This window comes from Bemisia tabaci, chromosome 3 (genome assembly GCF_918797505.1).
Source record: "Bemisia tabaci chromosome 3, PGI_BMITA_v3".
Lineage (NCBI taxonomy): Eukaryota > Metazoa > Arthropoda > Insecta > Hemiptera > Aleyrodidae > Bemisia > Bemisia tabaci.
Window position 1 is genome coordinate 58,320,519 of NC_092795.1, and position 16,224 is coordinate 58,336,742.

A 16,224-nucleotide genomic window follows, 5' to 3' on the forward strand; every position below is an offset into this window, starting at 1 on the left:
CGTAGTCAGTTATTCCCTTTACCGCAAGTAATATTGTAGCGCTTTTTGATTGGAAGAACTCGCGTCCTATAGGTATATCTTTCTGTCTTCTTCAAATTAACTCTTTTTAAATTTGCGATTGTTTCAATTTGTTCAATGCATACTTTTGGGACTCGAAAAAGCGTGAATTAATAGCTAGACCTTGGGTAAGTACAACTTGAATTTGAACACGACTCGTTTTGGGAAGCAGGGCTTACTCGGTGCCCCTTGAACGTCCAATTTCAGCCTCAGCTGAGACGAGGCACTCCATTTACAGAAGGAAAACATTAAAACAGCAGGGGAAAAGCTGATTTGAGTTTTCCTTTAATTTTAAGTCTATTCGTTTCATTCTGATTCGCCTCCAATGAATTGATTGAACATTGAACGTGAAAACTCTGCTCGTCTTATTCGATCCCCAGACACGATCAATTCTCATGGAGAAGTTTCAGCATTCCTCATAACAAAAAAGTTCCTACTCTCACTTTCTCGCTGGTTAACAAAGTTCAGAGTAGCTCTAACTTTGAAATAATCGGAAAAATTGACACCCTGAAGTGTCAACTTTTTTCCTTCTTTAGGATCTTTAACATGGCGGGAAAGTTAAACAAATTAGATCCAGCATGACATCTTTCACCCATTGTCTGATAAGCTCTTCCTCGACCAATTTGTGAGCAGTATATTTTACTTCATCTGATAATGTGTTCCTGAATTTATTTTGTCTCCAAAAATTAGACACTCCTAACTTGCCTTTTCTTCTTTTTGTGCAGGTGATGAGCCAAGACGTGAAGAAAGAAAATCCACTTCAGTTCAAATTCCGAGCCAAATTCTATCCTGAAGACGTAAACGATGAAATCATTCAAGACATCACTCTTAGATTATTCTATTTACAGGTGAAGTATATTTATTAATTGCCTCTTTTTAACTCTTCGTTCTCTTGCTACTCACTACTCCGTCCTTTAAGCAGTAAATAGACTGAACAGAGTATAAATTACATATCAGTTTTTTGAGACTGCTTCACTTTCCATAATTTCGGGTTCGGATGAATCTATTCTATTGATGATTACAGTACTTAAGTAATATCTCTCCTGTTACTTCAGCTCCTGAAGACCTAATTTTGATTCTTGCAAGAAAAAAAATCATAGTTTCATTTTATACTTCAAAGAAAAAGTCTGTAAATTCAATTACTTTGAAACAATGAATCCTTCTCTTTGAGTGTTCATGAGTCCAGAATTTCCGAGAAGTCCGGAAATAGCACTGTTTTTTTAAGGGCGGCCTGGAAGTACTGAAAAAGAGCGGAAATTCCGAAATTTTTCCTTCATTCTAAGCATGTTTTTTAATAAAGCCTGGAAAGTATGCAATTCCCTGCGCGTTGATTCTTAGAGTAGTATTTGCCTGCAAGATCGCAATTGTGCTGTCAGTTAATCTTTAAGCCACCGATGAAATTTTGTGGCGGCTACGTCATTTTTGTCGCAATTTGAGCGAGAATTTCAGATTGTCGAAATTTTTTTAATTGCGTCAAAAGGAGGTACCTACTGAAAAAGTGCTGAATTTCTTGGGAATGTACTGAAAAAATACTGATTTTTGGCCATCCCGTTTTAATAAACACCCTGTAACAAGAAGGCACAATAAGATGGTGTTTCACATTGTCAGGGGTATATATTCGATATATATTTGCAATAGCCTAGCCAAATGTTTCAATAGTCTACTGTTGATAGTCACAGGTTAACCACTCGAAATGCTATCACTCAGCATGTTCCTTTTTCCTCATGCGCTTGAAAAACTTTAATCCTCTAAAACTTGTGCTCATAAACTGTTTTAATTTTCTTTCAGGTCAAAAATGCCATTTTGTCCGATGAAATATATTGTCCTCCTGAAACGTCAGTTCTTCTGGCATCATACGCTGTTCAAGCGCGTCATGGAGATTTCAACAAAGCCCTTCACACTTCAGGTTTTCTTGCCAGTGATAGACTTTTACCACAAAGGTAATTTCTCTTTGGAATTACAAAAAAGCTATTAAATTTTTAAATGTATGTAGCAAATGGTGGATATTGAAATGAAGATCCTTAGCTCTGCGAATACAACTCTCATTGAACTCAGTTGTTCTTGAAATACTAATTTCTTAAAATTGTTCACCGTACAGCAATGGTTGGTGTGAACTGAGCTTTACGGCCTCTTTATGTTAGTACATGATCTTTATGACATCCGAATAATTTTCGTATTTTCTTCCCTCAAGTAGAAATAGCTAAAAACTTAGGTAAACGTTTAACTAAATAGCAGTTTTCATCTTTTTCAATATGATGAAAATATTATTTGGAAGTTTTATAGAAATTGTTTCCTCTTATGAAAGCTAATGGATCTAATTTTAGTTCTATTCCTCTCATCATTATCTCACTCTTTGTTTCAATGAGACGTCTTGAAACATGTTTTGGGTGGCATTTACTCACAGTAGCATTAATAATTATATTGTATATTTAATAATAATATTTTAATATATTAAAAGCCTTGTTAAAGGTTTCTAAGTTGCAGCTTGAAGGCCACGGAACAATACTGTTTAACTGACTTTTTTGGCGCAAATGAGTTAGCAACTTTTCCACTTTCTACAGTAGTGAATAAGTAACTTGTCATTAGTTTCTGTGTATTTTTCGAAGGAAATAAACTATATTTGATTCCGCTTGAGAGCGCTGTGACGCTTTAATGTGTAGAAAAAATTGCCACCCCAGCCTCAAAATTACAAAAATAACAAAGTTTTTTGTGCATCCTGTAAAATTATCAGCTTGCAGACAAGCGATATTATTCTATAGTAATTGAATTGTATCTTGTTAGTAGATCAGTTCCAGTTGCTTCTCAGTCGGTTGCCTAATTTTTTGGTTGCGTTTTTTAATCAATTTCAGAGTCATGGATCAACACAAAATGTCTCGAGAAGAGTGGGAACAAAGTATCACAACTTGGTGGAATGAACATCGTGCTATGTTGAGAGAAGATGCCATGATGGAATACTTAAAAATTGCGCAAGACCTAGAAATGTACGGAGTCAATTATTTCGAAATTCGAAACAAGAAAGGCACTGAGCTATGGCTTGGAGTTGATGCTCTAGGTCTCAACATTTACGAGAAAAATGACAAGTAAGTACCGTAAAATTGCATTTTTTAACGTACTGATCAGTATGATGTTTTACCTCAGAAAATGTCACAAGTTTATCATGTGTTTATGCAGCAGTACATCGATTGATTTAAATTGATCATTGCCTAAACATTATCTCAAATTTTACTTTGATATTGGTGAGGATTCCTTACAATAGATCAAATATCAAAGAAACATTCGGTGCACCCACAAATTGATCTCAAATCCCACAATTTCATTTGACTAGTTCCAATAACTCATTCCTGAGATGAATACAATGTATGACTTTGGAGCTCTGAGTTCTTTGACAATGACAGGTGTAGGTATAGCCTCATTTCATGTGAAGTCATTGATGTTGAGTGGCCAATTAATGATCTCGTATTATCTCTGGGTACTCCTCTGTTTTATTAACCTCATTATGAGTTCAGCTGCCTTTATCGCTCCCTGCAGCCTTGGAGTGATTTATGATTTGCTTCAAAATTTATGAAACTAAATTCCTCATCTGGTGTTTCAATTTTTAGCCTGGGCAAGATTAGTGCTAGATAACTCAAAGAAACTTACTTATCATGAAATATGTATCATCATTGAAACCCTATTTGAACGCATATTTTCAGAATCATCTTCTGATGCATCCAGTAAGATGTGGAACCATGAAATCTTTTATTTTAAAAATAAAGACAACATTAGAGGGAAGTTATGTAAGTGTAACGTCTTTTTTGTGTGAACCCTGAACAATCCACTCTTGCTGCATCAATTTTGTTTTGAGTCGAAGATTCCCACCAGCATCCATTTTCTAATCCTACCATTAATTAAGAGTGTGTTATTACTGAGAATTTGGAAGCATTTCTTTCTCATTAATTATTGTATCCATTTGAATTTGTGTTACATTTCCATGGTTACCAAGAGTTTCCCCCTCATTGAATGGTTATCCCCATCACCTCTGGAGTTATTTTTGTTAAATTTCCTATTTTTTCTCTCGCATTTCATTTATTTCCATCTGTTAACTGGATGTTGTATGAAATTCCCTCTCCCTTCCTCATTCAATTGCACTTCTCCGCTCTGGTTTTTCTTTAATTCGACTATGGATTGTCTGAAGTTTCAAGTTTCAAAAATTGTGAAAACAAAGCTCATTATTTGCCGCCAAATTTCAAGTGAGTCACAAATTTCAATTTTTCTTTGTTTTTTTTAGGTTAACGCCAAAAATTGGTTTCCCTTGGTCGGAAATCAGAAACATCTCGTTCCATGATCGCAAATTCATCATCAAGCCGATCGACAAGAAAGCACCAGACTTTGTGTTCTTTGCCCCAAGAGTCCGTATCAATAAGCGTATTCTAGCTCTGTGTATGGGCAATCATGAACTTTATATGCGGAGACGTAAGCCGGACACAATTGATGTCCAGCAAATGAAAGCACAAGCAAGAGAAGAGAAGATGGCAAAGCAGCAACAAAGGTATTTCAGTATTTGAGGCTCATTCATTTCTTTAGCCGATGGGGCAAGGTCTTGAAAAATCTGGGAAGGTCCATTGAAGATTGTTGACAAAACCTAAAACTAAAGGAAATTATTCTTGAAACTCATGATCAATTATTTATATATTATCTTAATAATGCAAATTGTCGGAACAGCTATATCTTTACATCTTACTAGCAAACAGAGGATATTGGAAGCTATTAGCATGGACTCTCTGTCATAACATAAAAAAACAGACATGAATGTAAAATTTAGAACAACCCTGTACCCATCTTCTCTTGACAAATCAGTTGTCACACTCATAATATGGCACCTTGGTCAGAGCTGCCTTTACATCATTAGTTGTACCTTCATGTCCAACATACACAAAAACAATTAGTGTGCCCTACAATCACCAAAGTTAACAAGCTTGAGTTTCTGTTCAAACGGGTTGAAAACAGGGATTTAGAGCTGAGGTTTGAGGCAGCATCATAAACGGAGTGGAATTGGTGCGCAAGGCGGAGGTCCGGCGCGGACTTTCATGCCGCGTCGAACAGTGTGCTGGGGGATTGCATTTGCCGGTGAGGGAGCTTAACCTGGTGAAGCCAACACCCGGCATGACTTTTTGATGCCGCCTCAATTAGCAGACACCTCGGACGCCAGCACCCCAGGCCCGGCTGGCGGTCGGCTAATGGCACCGGACTGTGTTTTCTACCCTGCCTCGGCGTCCACTTCTTAGAACTTCTCGGCGAGGTGTGGGCTGCCGTAAAGACAAAGGGGTGTTCCGCGAATCCATCGCCAAGTCCAAGGGTCGCATTCCCCGCGGTCTTCTAGGACAGCCCTGTCGGTAATGAAGGTGGGTAGCAGGACCAAGAATTGATGTGGTATTGGGCTGCGAGCCGAGGGTCCGGCTTCAAAAGTTGAAGCCCATGTTGGTCCCCAAGCCAGCATCAAACCTCAGCATCAGCGCTTAATGCTGGCTCGGCCGGCACGCCGGCATTGGGCTTCAATGCCCGAAGCCGGCGCCGGCAGGTTGCGCTCATTAGGCGCGGTGCCGCATGCCCGCACGGCCGCTACCTGGGCATACGGCATTAATGCTGAGGCTCTTAGCCGATGCTGTACGGCATAACCTCATTAGGCGCCTCAAATGCTTGGTTGAAAAGCTCAGAAAATTTCTTCTAGTGATTTTGGCATAAATTTTATTCTCTTTTTTTCCAGGGAAAAACTGCAACTAGAAATTGCTGCTCGTGAAAAGGCTGAAAGAAAACACCAAGAATACGAGGAGAGATTAAAGGCAATGCAAGCAGAAATGGCCAAACGTGAACAAGATTTACTAGATGCTCAGGTCAGTGTTTGATTTATGGTTTTTTTTTGCAATGAATACAATTATAATTCGAAAAGTTTAGAGGTTCTGGAAAGGTGTGAGTAATTTTGCTGAAAGTAAATTGTGAAGGACATCGTCGCTATCTACTTCATAGTTTACATATTCTAGAACGTAACTGCTGCATTAACAATTAAGCTCATAAAATCAAAAAAATTGAAAAACTTAACAGTAAAATACAAATGAAGTCCTTGTTCTGATTAGTGTTGTTTAGTAACGCTAACTTGCTCTCTTTACCTATAAGATGTGCCAATTGTTGAATCTTAATCTCTAAGCTCAATATGCTTGAGGAAAAAAACTTTTTTTTCTGTAGAGCATGGCTAATGTATGAACCACAATGAAAATAAATGTAACTTAACTATACCTAGGATCAAACGAACTGGAAGCAAGACGGCTCGCACTATTGTTCTTACGAGCTTGTTTCAGTTCTCCGATAGCATGATCGTGTCTGAGGCAAAGCACACGTCACTTCAGAAAGTAGAAAATCGTGGCTGTGCTGAAGGTTGTGAGCAGAATTTGTGACCTGAATTTCATCAGTTCTGTTGCTTAAAATTGTATTTCTTGACACCTTGAACAAGAAACTGTTAACACTGTTCATTATAATTTTAACAAATTCCCATCCTTCCTTAATTGTATTAAAATTTAGCGCTAACATTACTAGAAATTTCTGGAGATTTTTGTGCTTCAATAGTACAAGCCTTCGATTCCTAGACACAAGAATGTAACTTTATTTCAATATTGTGAAATTTGCACTAGCATACTGTGCTTTTACTAGCATTCTGTCGAGAATTTCAAGAGAAACTTTCTCAGAATTTTCTTTTGATCCCACACTAAAATCAGAGACATTTTTGAAGGAAACAGCGCAGTCGTATTTGTGTGGAAAATAGATATGTTTTGGTTGATTTTGCACCCTTGGAATGGAGTTACGCTCTTTCATCTGAAGGATGACATCCACACAGCCTTCCTTTTTACTCTTTAGTCGTTCTTTTTTTAAGTATGATCCCTTGCTTAGCCACAGGATCATAACTGAACCTAAATGCCCTCTATAAAATTTAATTTTTTGCACACAGGATATGATAAAGAGATTAGAAGAACAATTAAGACAACTGCAGGCCGCCAAGGAAGAACTTGAAACTAGACAGAACGAATTACAAGCAATGATGGAGAGGCTTGAGGATGCAAAGAATATGGAAGCAGCAGAACGTCAGAAATTAGAAGATGAAATCCAGGCTAAACAAAATGAAGTGAACCGCATCCAGACTGAAGTAGACCTCAAAGATGAAGAAACACGCCGCTTGCAGGTCAGTACTTAATGTTCATTAGCAACCTTCAAATTGAAGGTACGGAACCTGAGGCGTGTCTTTTCGCAGCGTCTGAACGCCGGCAGAAAAGTCGAGTCGAGGGTGAGAGGACGCTCCTATTTTGGAGCACAGCACCTTAGGAGCGGAATTCGTGGATTATTTCCGCTGTGTCCGCTGCCAATTTCTCTTCATTGATCAGACAGTATGCTTTGAGCTGCGAAAATGGCTCGATGTGCTTGCAGGAGGATGGTGCAGGAGGGTATAAATTTGATCGACAAAAATCGACCGAAAAATAATAACGTGAATTGATCGAAATTGATGAGATGGCCAAATTATTAAAAAATCGGTGTTGATTCAATCGACATGAATCAATCAACAAGAAATTGATTTAATTTTAAATAAACCGGTGTTAATTCAATCAACATGAATCGATCTACAAACCAAAACGTGAACCAATTGACGTAATCAGATTGACTCACAGCTTGGTGAATCGATTCACGGTTTTGTCGATAGACTCACAGGTTTGTTGATTGATTCATGAGTTTTTCAATCACTTCACGACTTTTGTCGATCAATTCACGGGTGAGTCGATAAATTCACAGCTTTTGTGATCGATTCGCGGGTTTGTCGAACTAAAATCATTTGAAAATTGGTAGGAAAGGCAGTGGACTAGGCGGAATTTGTCGGTGTCTCCGCTCCGATCTGTTGGTGACAGATCGGAGCGTCCTCCATCGGCGTTTTCTGCAGCGTCTCTCCGCCGCTAAGGTGCCATCCCCACGCCAAATCATCAGGCAGATTTATCGAATTTAGCGGCGTCCGGACGCTGCGGAAAGACGCGCCTAAGGTTTCATACTTTGAAGTTCCCTCTCCTGTACAGTGAGGTCTGTTCAGCACCATGCAGACTATTGAAGACCATCAATGCTGAGAAAAAATCCGTTTGTTGTATGAGTGGATTACATTCTCAACTCCAACTCAATTCTTCACTATGTTTAAAATATAGTGCAACTCATACAATGCAATGTGTATAGTACAATTCTACCATGATAATGTCGTAGTTCTTACTCACGTTGTCTATTGTTAATAAAAACCGGAAAATATCGGGAAATTTCATGTTGTCAGGAAAAATTAACAAAAAATCTGGAAAATCCGTTTTGGATTCCGAAATTCTTAGTGCGCTAAGCACTTCTCAACTACATACGAAACTGAAACATTTGGTTTGATTCTTTAATTATGTTGGTTTGTGGAACCAAATAATTGTCAATTTGATTGCGCTAAAAATTAGGGAATTTCATTTCAAATAACAGGAAAAATCAGGAAAATCAAAAATGGAATCTTAGTATACACCTTTTCACTGCAACACAAGAAAAATCTGATCCTTTAATCCTCAGTTCATGCCAAATTAAAGAAAAATTTCCTGTTTACTGTGGTTTTCAGGATACACTCAATTCCCTTTCCCTCAAAAACTGAGTGATTGGTTTGCGTAAATTTTCAGTGGTATAATCAAGCCATTTATTCCATGACTCTAGACTCTTTCCATGGTCTTTAAATTCTAATGATTGCACTAGTGATCTTATTACTTATCATATTTTTGCTCCAATTTTATTAAAGTGCCAACATAACAATGCACAGTTTGTACTCACACCATTTTGACAATTTTATTCTCCAGGAGGAAGTTGAACAGGCACGACAGAAACAAGAGGAAGTTAAGGCTGCATTACTGGCAGCAACTACAACTCCCCAACACCACCATGTCGTAGAAAATGAACATGATGAAAATGATGATGAAGCTATCAATGGGCAAGTTTCAAAAGACTTAGCAACGGATGAACACATTGTTGACCCCGTAGAAGAAAGACGAACCTTAGCAGAACGTAATGAACGTCTCCACGACCAGCTCAAGGTATGTTTCTTATTGCAAACGTGAATTTTGGAATCATGAAGGCAAAAAGATGGATTTTAGAGAGATTTAAGGAGGTTGGTTTTTGTCAGTTCAGGAATCGGATTTTAAAATTGTAAAGAAATTGTGAGTGTAATCTATCACACAGGTCATTAGTTTTTATCAAACATTCATTACCGTACTTGTACAGAATATACAGCTGTAATGAAAATTTGATGGCGGAAGTGCAAAACCTGCAGTGTTTCAAATTGCCGCTCTCATTTTATTGCTTCAGAGAGAAACAAGCCAACTTTATTACTTGAAATTTATACAGAATATTCTGCTAACAGAGAAGAAAAATCAAAAAAGTGTTCAATGAATTTTGTTGAATAGTTTACTGTTTGTTGATAAGTTAAGTTTTTTCACAGCAACACAAAATAATTAACTCAACGTTTTAAAACAAATAAATAATCACCATTATTCACTCAAAATGTTTTATAAAAAATAAAAAAACAGGAAGTACCTTAGGTTAAACAATTCTATCAGAACAAGAAAGCATGTATAAATCCATGAGTGATTGCCGAAGAGCGGCCGAAGCGAAAATAGGACGGGGCATCTCACCTGTTGTGTCCAACATTCAAAACTCCGCTATGACATTTTCTCACCTGTTGTTACTTAAATCTCCCGCCATACCAATTGAAATACGCACTGGTGCAGGAGGCGAGAACGAACAGATGACGCGTCATCGTAGCACCGAAGTAGATCTAGGAAATGGAAAAACAGCATATGCCTCTCGCTGCTCTTATGCATTTCCGTTTTTTACTGCTCCCCGGTAAACGGACCGCAAAAAGAGAACACTCCTAGTCTATGTCTTGACAAAGCGAAAAAGGATCGCGGGGCAGAAAACATGGCATAAATCCATCCAGCGGTTCGGGGGCCTATTCGTTTCGAAACAACACGTTTCGGATTTATGTATATATTAGTTTAGGCGATACCGGAGTTTCTCGCAAGTATTTACTCCTAAGAGATTTTCCTTTGTATCTACTGAATTTCTATTTTCTTAATTGAATGTTTGAAGAATTGAAGGATATGCATGAAAGATGAAGCAAATGGTTACAAACCATTCGCTAAAAATGATTAGAAACTAAGTTGATTTAGCAGAATGGAATTCATAATCTTCGTTTTCCAACACTATTACACGCAAAGTTGCCTAATACATTTTTGCTTGAAATGGTGGCCGGTAATCTTCCATTGAACTGCGGTCAAGAGTTTTCAGATTCAGCGCATTGTAATTACGTCTCTCTGAGTCACTACCATCCACTGCAATATCGTTAAAAATATTTGATTTTTAAGTTGTCTTAATTTTTGTCGCAGGAAAATCATCGTAACATCCCGTATTTAAAATTTTATTAATCTGCAAATTGTATTCATATTCCACATTTAATACAATTCCTAACTTATCAATTATGTTTAATGGTTTTTCAACTTATCATGTTGAGCCAAATATTCTCATCTGGCTAGCCGAGACTAACAGCAGTAGCCTACCATTAGCAAACGGAACATGGACAACTGTCAATACACCCATTCCAAATGTTATGCCCTCATTTACACCAAAATCATCAAGTTTGATTATTCTAATTTTTGTTCTATTCAGGTAATAATAGAAAGCAGTTTTATGTTCGAAAGTTACTCTGATCGCTTTTAATTAGTTGTGTTAATAATGTTCTTTCGGTTTTTCCTTTCAGATGTTGAAACAAGATTTGGCTCAATCCAGAGATGAAACAAAAGAAACTGCCATGGATAAAATTCACCGAGAGAATGTACGTCAAGGGCGTGATAAATACAAAACGTTACGTGAAATCCGCAAAGGAAACACCAAACGTCGGGTTGATCAGTTCGAAAACATGTAAAATGGACTAGATAAATGAGAAATACGTAAGAAATTAAGTTGTTTTTGTGTATAGAAAATATCAACACCCGACGGTTCTAGTTGTTGAGTGTTGACCATTCCAAGTCTCAAGTCTGTTGTTATTACTAGGTATATTTGCTTTGCTCAGGTATACAAATGAGTATTTGACTGCATAAGCAAATATTTTACTGTGGCTGCTTGTTTATTCAGCGTTTGTGTAAATATATATACATATCTGGATTTGGATGAGCTGTGTATTTTCGTGGTAAATTCCAAATTAGAATTTGTGGATTTATCATCAAAGTCGATATGAAACTTCACTTTTCCGTTTTTAATAATTTATTTCTACAGATTACTTGATGAGGATTTTTAAAGCATTCACAAATGCTCATTGTATACATTTTTCAACATTTTGGGTGTTTGGGTGATTTCCCAGGATTTGCTGCAAAAATGCTATATTTGTTCGTGTAATCTTCGCTGAACTTGCCAACTGCACGAGTCAATTATTTTGAATTTCAAATCCACATAACTTATCAAAATCCTGGTTATTAAAAATGTCTAAAAGTGTCAAAAGCATTTTTAATTTTAAAAGAAGACACTCAATCGTTGAATGTATCTTGCATAACAAGATTTAAACGGAAACTTTTAATTCATCGCAATGCATGAAAATAGTTTATTTTAGCAAGAATTTTCTTTTGTAAATATTATTAATCAAATCTGCGATCAAATTTGAGAATGATGTAGATTTTAACTAATTTATTTTGATGGAAAAGTGGCCTCTCAACATTAAGCAGTTTGCTCTTTACGAGTGAGAACTTTATCTCGGCTATTTTTGAGGCATTTTGGTTTTTAGAACTGATAGTACAGGTGATATATTTTCAGCTGTAAATAGTTTTACCTTTCTGTTCCTCGTTGAACTTGAGATGTAAAAAAATTTTAAGTTTTTCCCCCTTATTTTCATGTGTATTTTTACTTTCTCTTCATTTGAACTTTCATAGGTTTTGCTTCTTACTTTACCTACAAAAACTGAAAGGGTTACATATTTCTAAGTTGAGTCTTCCATACGAAAGCTAAAAATCACCGAGCAAAAGTTCTGATGGGTGAAAGCTTCTTGATAATTTTTTATCCTTTTTTATTTTAAAAAGAAAAATAAGTAAAACTGAAGATCACAGATTTTAAGCGTATAATTCATGTTAGGACCGTAAAAGCATATTGAAGTTTAAGGATCTTGAATGCGGTCTAAAATCCTGGCAACCTTAGAAATGGGAGCCAAAATAAAATAAGAAGATGAAAACTCTTCATCAAGAGTAAAGTTCATTTGCCATAGATTACTAGTTTTTTTCCTCTCTCTCGTGTTTTTTCATAATATTTTGAGATGTCTGCATTTTTAATTGATTTTATTTATTTATTTTTTTCTTTTTGATTCTGTCAATGAATAGACAAACTAAAGACGTGGGACTGATATTTTAGAAATAAACCTTTCATTTTTTCCTCCCTCTCCTCTTATTTGTTTTTTACTTTCTCTTCTTTCATAGGACCACTACCCTATGGAGTTCTTTTATGGTATAATACTATTATTCTCACATTTATTATACTATCATTATTATTTTTGTAGGTATATTCACAAACATGATTAATTTTACTATAGATTAATTAATTAGTAGGTGTAATGTATCCTTTGTATTATTATTTTAATTTTCGTATTCATTATTTGCATTCTAAGTTTAAGTTGTATCTTAAGTGGTCTTCTGTCTCTTGTCTCCTTTATTTATTTATTCTCTTTATTTTTTATTTTTTTTTTCCATTTTTAGAACTCTTCTTGTCCTTTTTTTCAAGCTATCTTTTCTTCAACTATTTTCTGGTTTTATACTCAACAATTTTTTTTCATTTCATTCGGGTATGCGTTGAAGAGTTTGTGCTCCTGCATATTTTATTTAATTAACCACAAATCTTCGGTTTTGAAACGTTTTCATACTGCTGAAGTTATTTTCAGAATACATTTTTTAATCCTAATTAAAAGTTTCAGTCAACATTTTTGTACATGAAGGTAAATGGATCAAATGTGACTTAATTTATTAACATAGCGGATGAATTATGAGAAATTCAAATGGCGTATTATATACCCATGTGCGTTAAACCATACCTTCTCATCTGTTGAATTTTTTCTCAGAGATGAAATTTGCTCCTAAGGCTAAGCGGAGAAATTATGAGGTAATATATCCATGCAAACCAAAGTCATATCAGTTTAATAATTCAATTTCGCCTTTAGTATTCACTGCCTTTGCTTTTAGATGCACACACATTTCTTTTTGCTGTTAGTTACATCCATTTCATCCTTAGACTCAGGAACCATAATGAATGGAACATGAAACAATAATTGGTAAAAATTACTGGTGTCAGTGTTATGCCACCAAATCATAGTTTTGCCATTATTAGGATGCTAGATTTTCTTACCAATATCCTTCACCCAAAAGATTTTTTACAGGCAGGATTCTCTCATTGAAGAATCTGAGCATTTAAATAAAATTCTATTTTGGAAAATATTATGAACAATTTTTTAACTAATTTTTGTAATCAGTCTAAGATGTATGTGCCGTCCATTTTCTCTCTCAATTCTTGAAATGATATGTAGGATTGCTGTGAATTTTTGCCTTATTTAAAATCTGTCTCATATAATGATGATGCTAGGTTTGATTTAAGTCAATTTTATTTCTGTCACTCTTTCATAAAAAAGGAATTAAATAATATGACCTGTTAAGTAGAAGAGTAATAAATAATTATCCAGTAATATCAGGAAAGACCCTTCTTTCCTGTAATTAATTCTCAATAACTCAGCTGCCGGAAATTTGTGTACTTAAAGTTAAAGGTCAGAATTTTCCTATATTCTCTCAAGGGCTCTAAGTGTGATCCTCTGTTTTGGTTATTGTTGTAAAATGCATGAAGTGGCCTTAAAATTTATATTTTTATCTTGTTATAATTAAATTTTAGTGTGTATAAAATGCATTTTTCATTTTGTGGCGTGATAATAAGGTGATCAAATTAGTAGTTAACATCTTGATTCAGTTAGACCTCCATCATAGAATAATGGGGGAACTTTTATGGAAAAATGATAAAATGAGGATGATTCACCTCCAGAAATTTTTCTAAGCCAGCTGTAGTTTAAGGTGCATCCAAGTTCTAATTTCATCAAATTTTTTTTTTTTTCGCTTGCAATTTTTTTTTAAAACCAATATTTTCTTAGTACTTTCAAATCATAGTGCCAAAAACAATTTCCCCACTTAATATTTCCCTAATTTTCTCAATTTTTTTTATCCTTGGAAAATGTTTCATAACTCAAAATATGGTTTACATTTATCTTGCTCATAGGCCCTTCACTTTAAACCAGAATTTTTCACTAGGTTTTTTTCTGTCTCTATCAGCATCTCCCCAAAAAATCTGTTACTTGTAATTCCAAACTGTAGGTGAAATTTTTTTTGTAAACTTTGTTAAATATATGTATTTTTATTTAAATTTGACATTTTATTTGGAACATTTTTGAAATCTTCCTTTCAATAGAGGTGAAAAATTAGCTTCCTCTTTGTTAAGTTTTTCAAACTGACATCTTTCGTAACCTAACTACGCACGTCAACTCAAAGTTAAATGAAGACTGCAAATGAGGAAATAAGCTATCAACATAATGAATTTTATTTGAAGTGGGGTTATGTTTTTTGCTGCTTTTTTTATTCTATCTCTTAGTTTCGATCATTAATAAACTTGGAATTTGTGCAGTTGAAATTCTCGTAATTAGCAGCATTCAAAATTTTAAGATCACATACGTTGAAGGGAGAAACCAACAAAAGTCAAGTTTACATAGTTTTTCTCATCATCATAGTATAGTCCCCAGAGAAATCCCTAATTTTATAATTATATTCTATAAATTACAGATCTTTCTGCAAAGTGAGTAATGTATAAACCTTGAGTTAGTTGCACTCTTTGTAACACTCATCTTACCATTATTTTAAACACATTGCCAACGTGCCTTCTTTTTCTCATTTCGCTTAATTATTTTGTAAAATGCACTCTTTGCATCAATCGTTTTCATTCAATACTTTCATTTGCACTAACAACATGTGTTCTTGTGTTAATTTTGAACAAAATATGTGTGTTCGGGATTCATACATGTCAACCCAATCTTGTTAGTGTAAGTGTCTGTGTTCATGTATGTATGTACAGGCATACCTACATTTTAAGATTTTCTAAAAAAAGGAAAGTATATATTATGTAAATAATTGAAAATTAATGCTGTGCCCTGTAATCAAGTAATCTGGTATGAATTTAATTCTTCCAACAAGCATTTGTTATAAGTATTGATTCGTGATAAGGTGTAAATTTTGAAATTTAAATAAAATTGATTAAACGGGGATGTCTTATCCTATTTTTTTTTTTAAAAAAAAAGACAGAAGACTCAGAGATTATATCTTTACAAGTTGATTGTTGACTGGTGGTTCAAACTTCTTCTTACTTACATCAGACCTTAATGTCCAAAATAAGTTTTCTTTATTTGCTCTCTCTCAGAGCTGATCCAACTGCATTTATTTATCAAGGTCAACTGCGTACCTCAGAATTTTCATGCAGCTGTGATCAGAACACTGATAGCTGAAGTTTTCCTGATAAAATTAATTTTTGAAATTTTTTAACCATCTGCTAAAAAAAAAAAAAAAAAAAAAAAAAAAAAAAAAAAAAAAAAAACGAAAAACTGTGTAATTTACAGTCAGAAACATTAGCCAGTGTTACCTCCAGATCATTCAAAAGCAAGAAGCAAGATATCTCAGCAACTTGTAAACCAAATTTAAAAAACTATAATAATGCACTATAAAGCTGAAAGTACGGTCAGAATTTTTTATGAATTTACTAAATCTGTCATACTTTCTAAGATATAAAAGAAGAAACTTACTTCAGAATTTTTCTTTGTGCGTACCCTGTGGTTAGTTCCATGGTAGAGTCGCCAATAGAATTTTCAACCCTTGATAGCATCACTGGAAAGACTGATCACTACGATTATTTTGTCCCAGGACAACTTACGATTAAATGTTTTATTATGACTTGCTTGGCAGGCAGCTCGTTAAAGGTATCTTATTGGCAAAAATATCTCACAACCTTTTCAAGGATTCCAATGCCACCTGAAATTAAATGTTA

The 16,224-nt window shown here is 35.2% G+C and overlaps 1 protein-coding gene across 3 annotated transcripts in view; it reads left to right on the plus strand.

The window, feature by feature from the left end:
• Moe (moesin) overlaps window positions 1-15,449 on the plus strand; it is a 96,268-nt gene extending 80,819 nt beyond the window's left edge. For all 3 annotated transcript variants that reach the window (XM_019041833.2, XM_019041834.2, XM_019041832.2), the window contains 8 exons: window positions 783-905; window positions 1,846-1,997; window positions 2,907-3,137; window positions 4,325-4,585; window positions 5,801-5,927; window positions 7,034-7,264; window positions 8,931-9,164; window positions 10,886-15,449. In XM_019041833.2, coding sequence (XP_018897378.1) covers window positions 783-905; window positions 1,846-1,997; window positions 2,907-3,137; window positions 4,325-4,585; window positions 5,801-5,927; window positions 7,034-7,264; window positions 8,931-9,164; window positions 10,886-11,050 — 1,524 coding nt within the window. In that variant the 3' untranslated portion in view covers window positions 11,051-15,449. The remainder of the gene's footprint in view (window positions 1-782; window positions 906-1,845; window positions 1,998-2,906; window positions 3,138-4,324; window positions 4,586-5,800; window positions 5,928-7,033; window positions 7,265-8,930; window positions 9,165-10,885) is intronic.
• The last annotated feature ends 775 nt before the right edge of the window (window positions 15,450-16,224 follow it).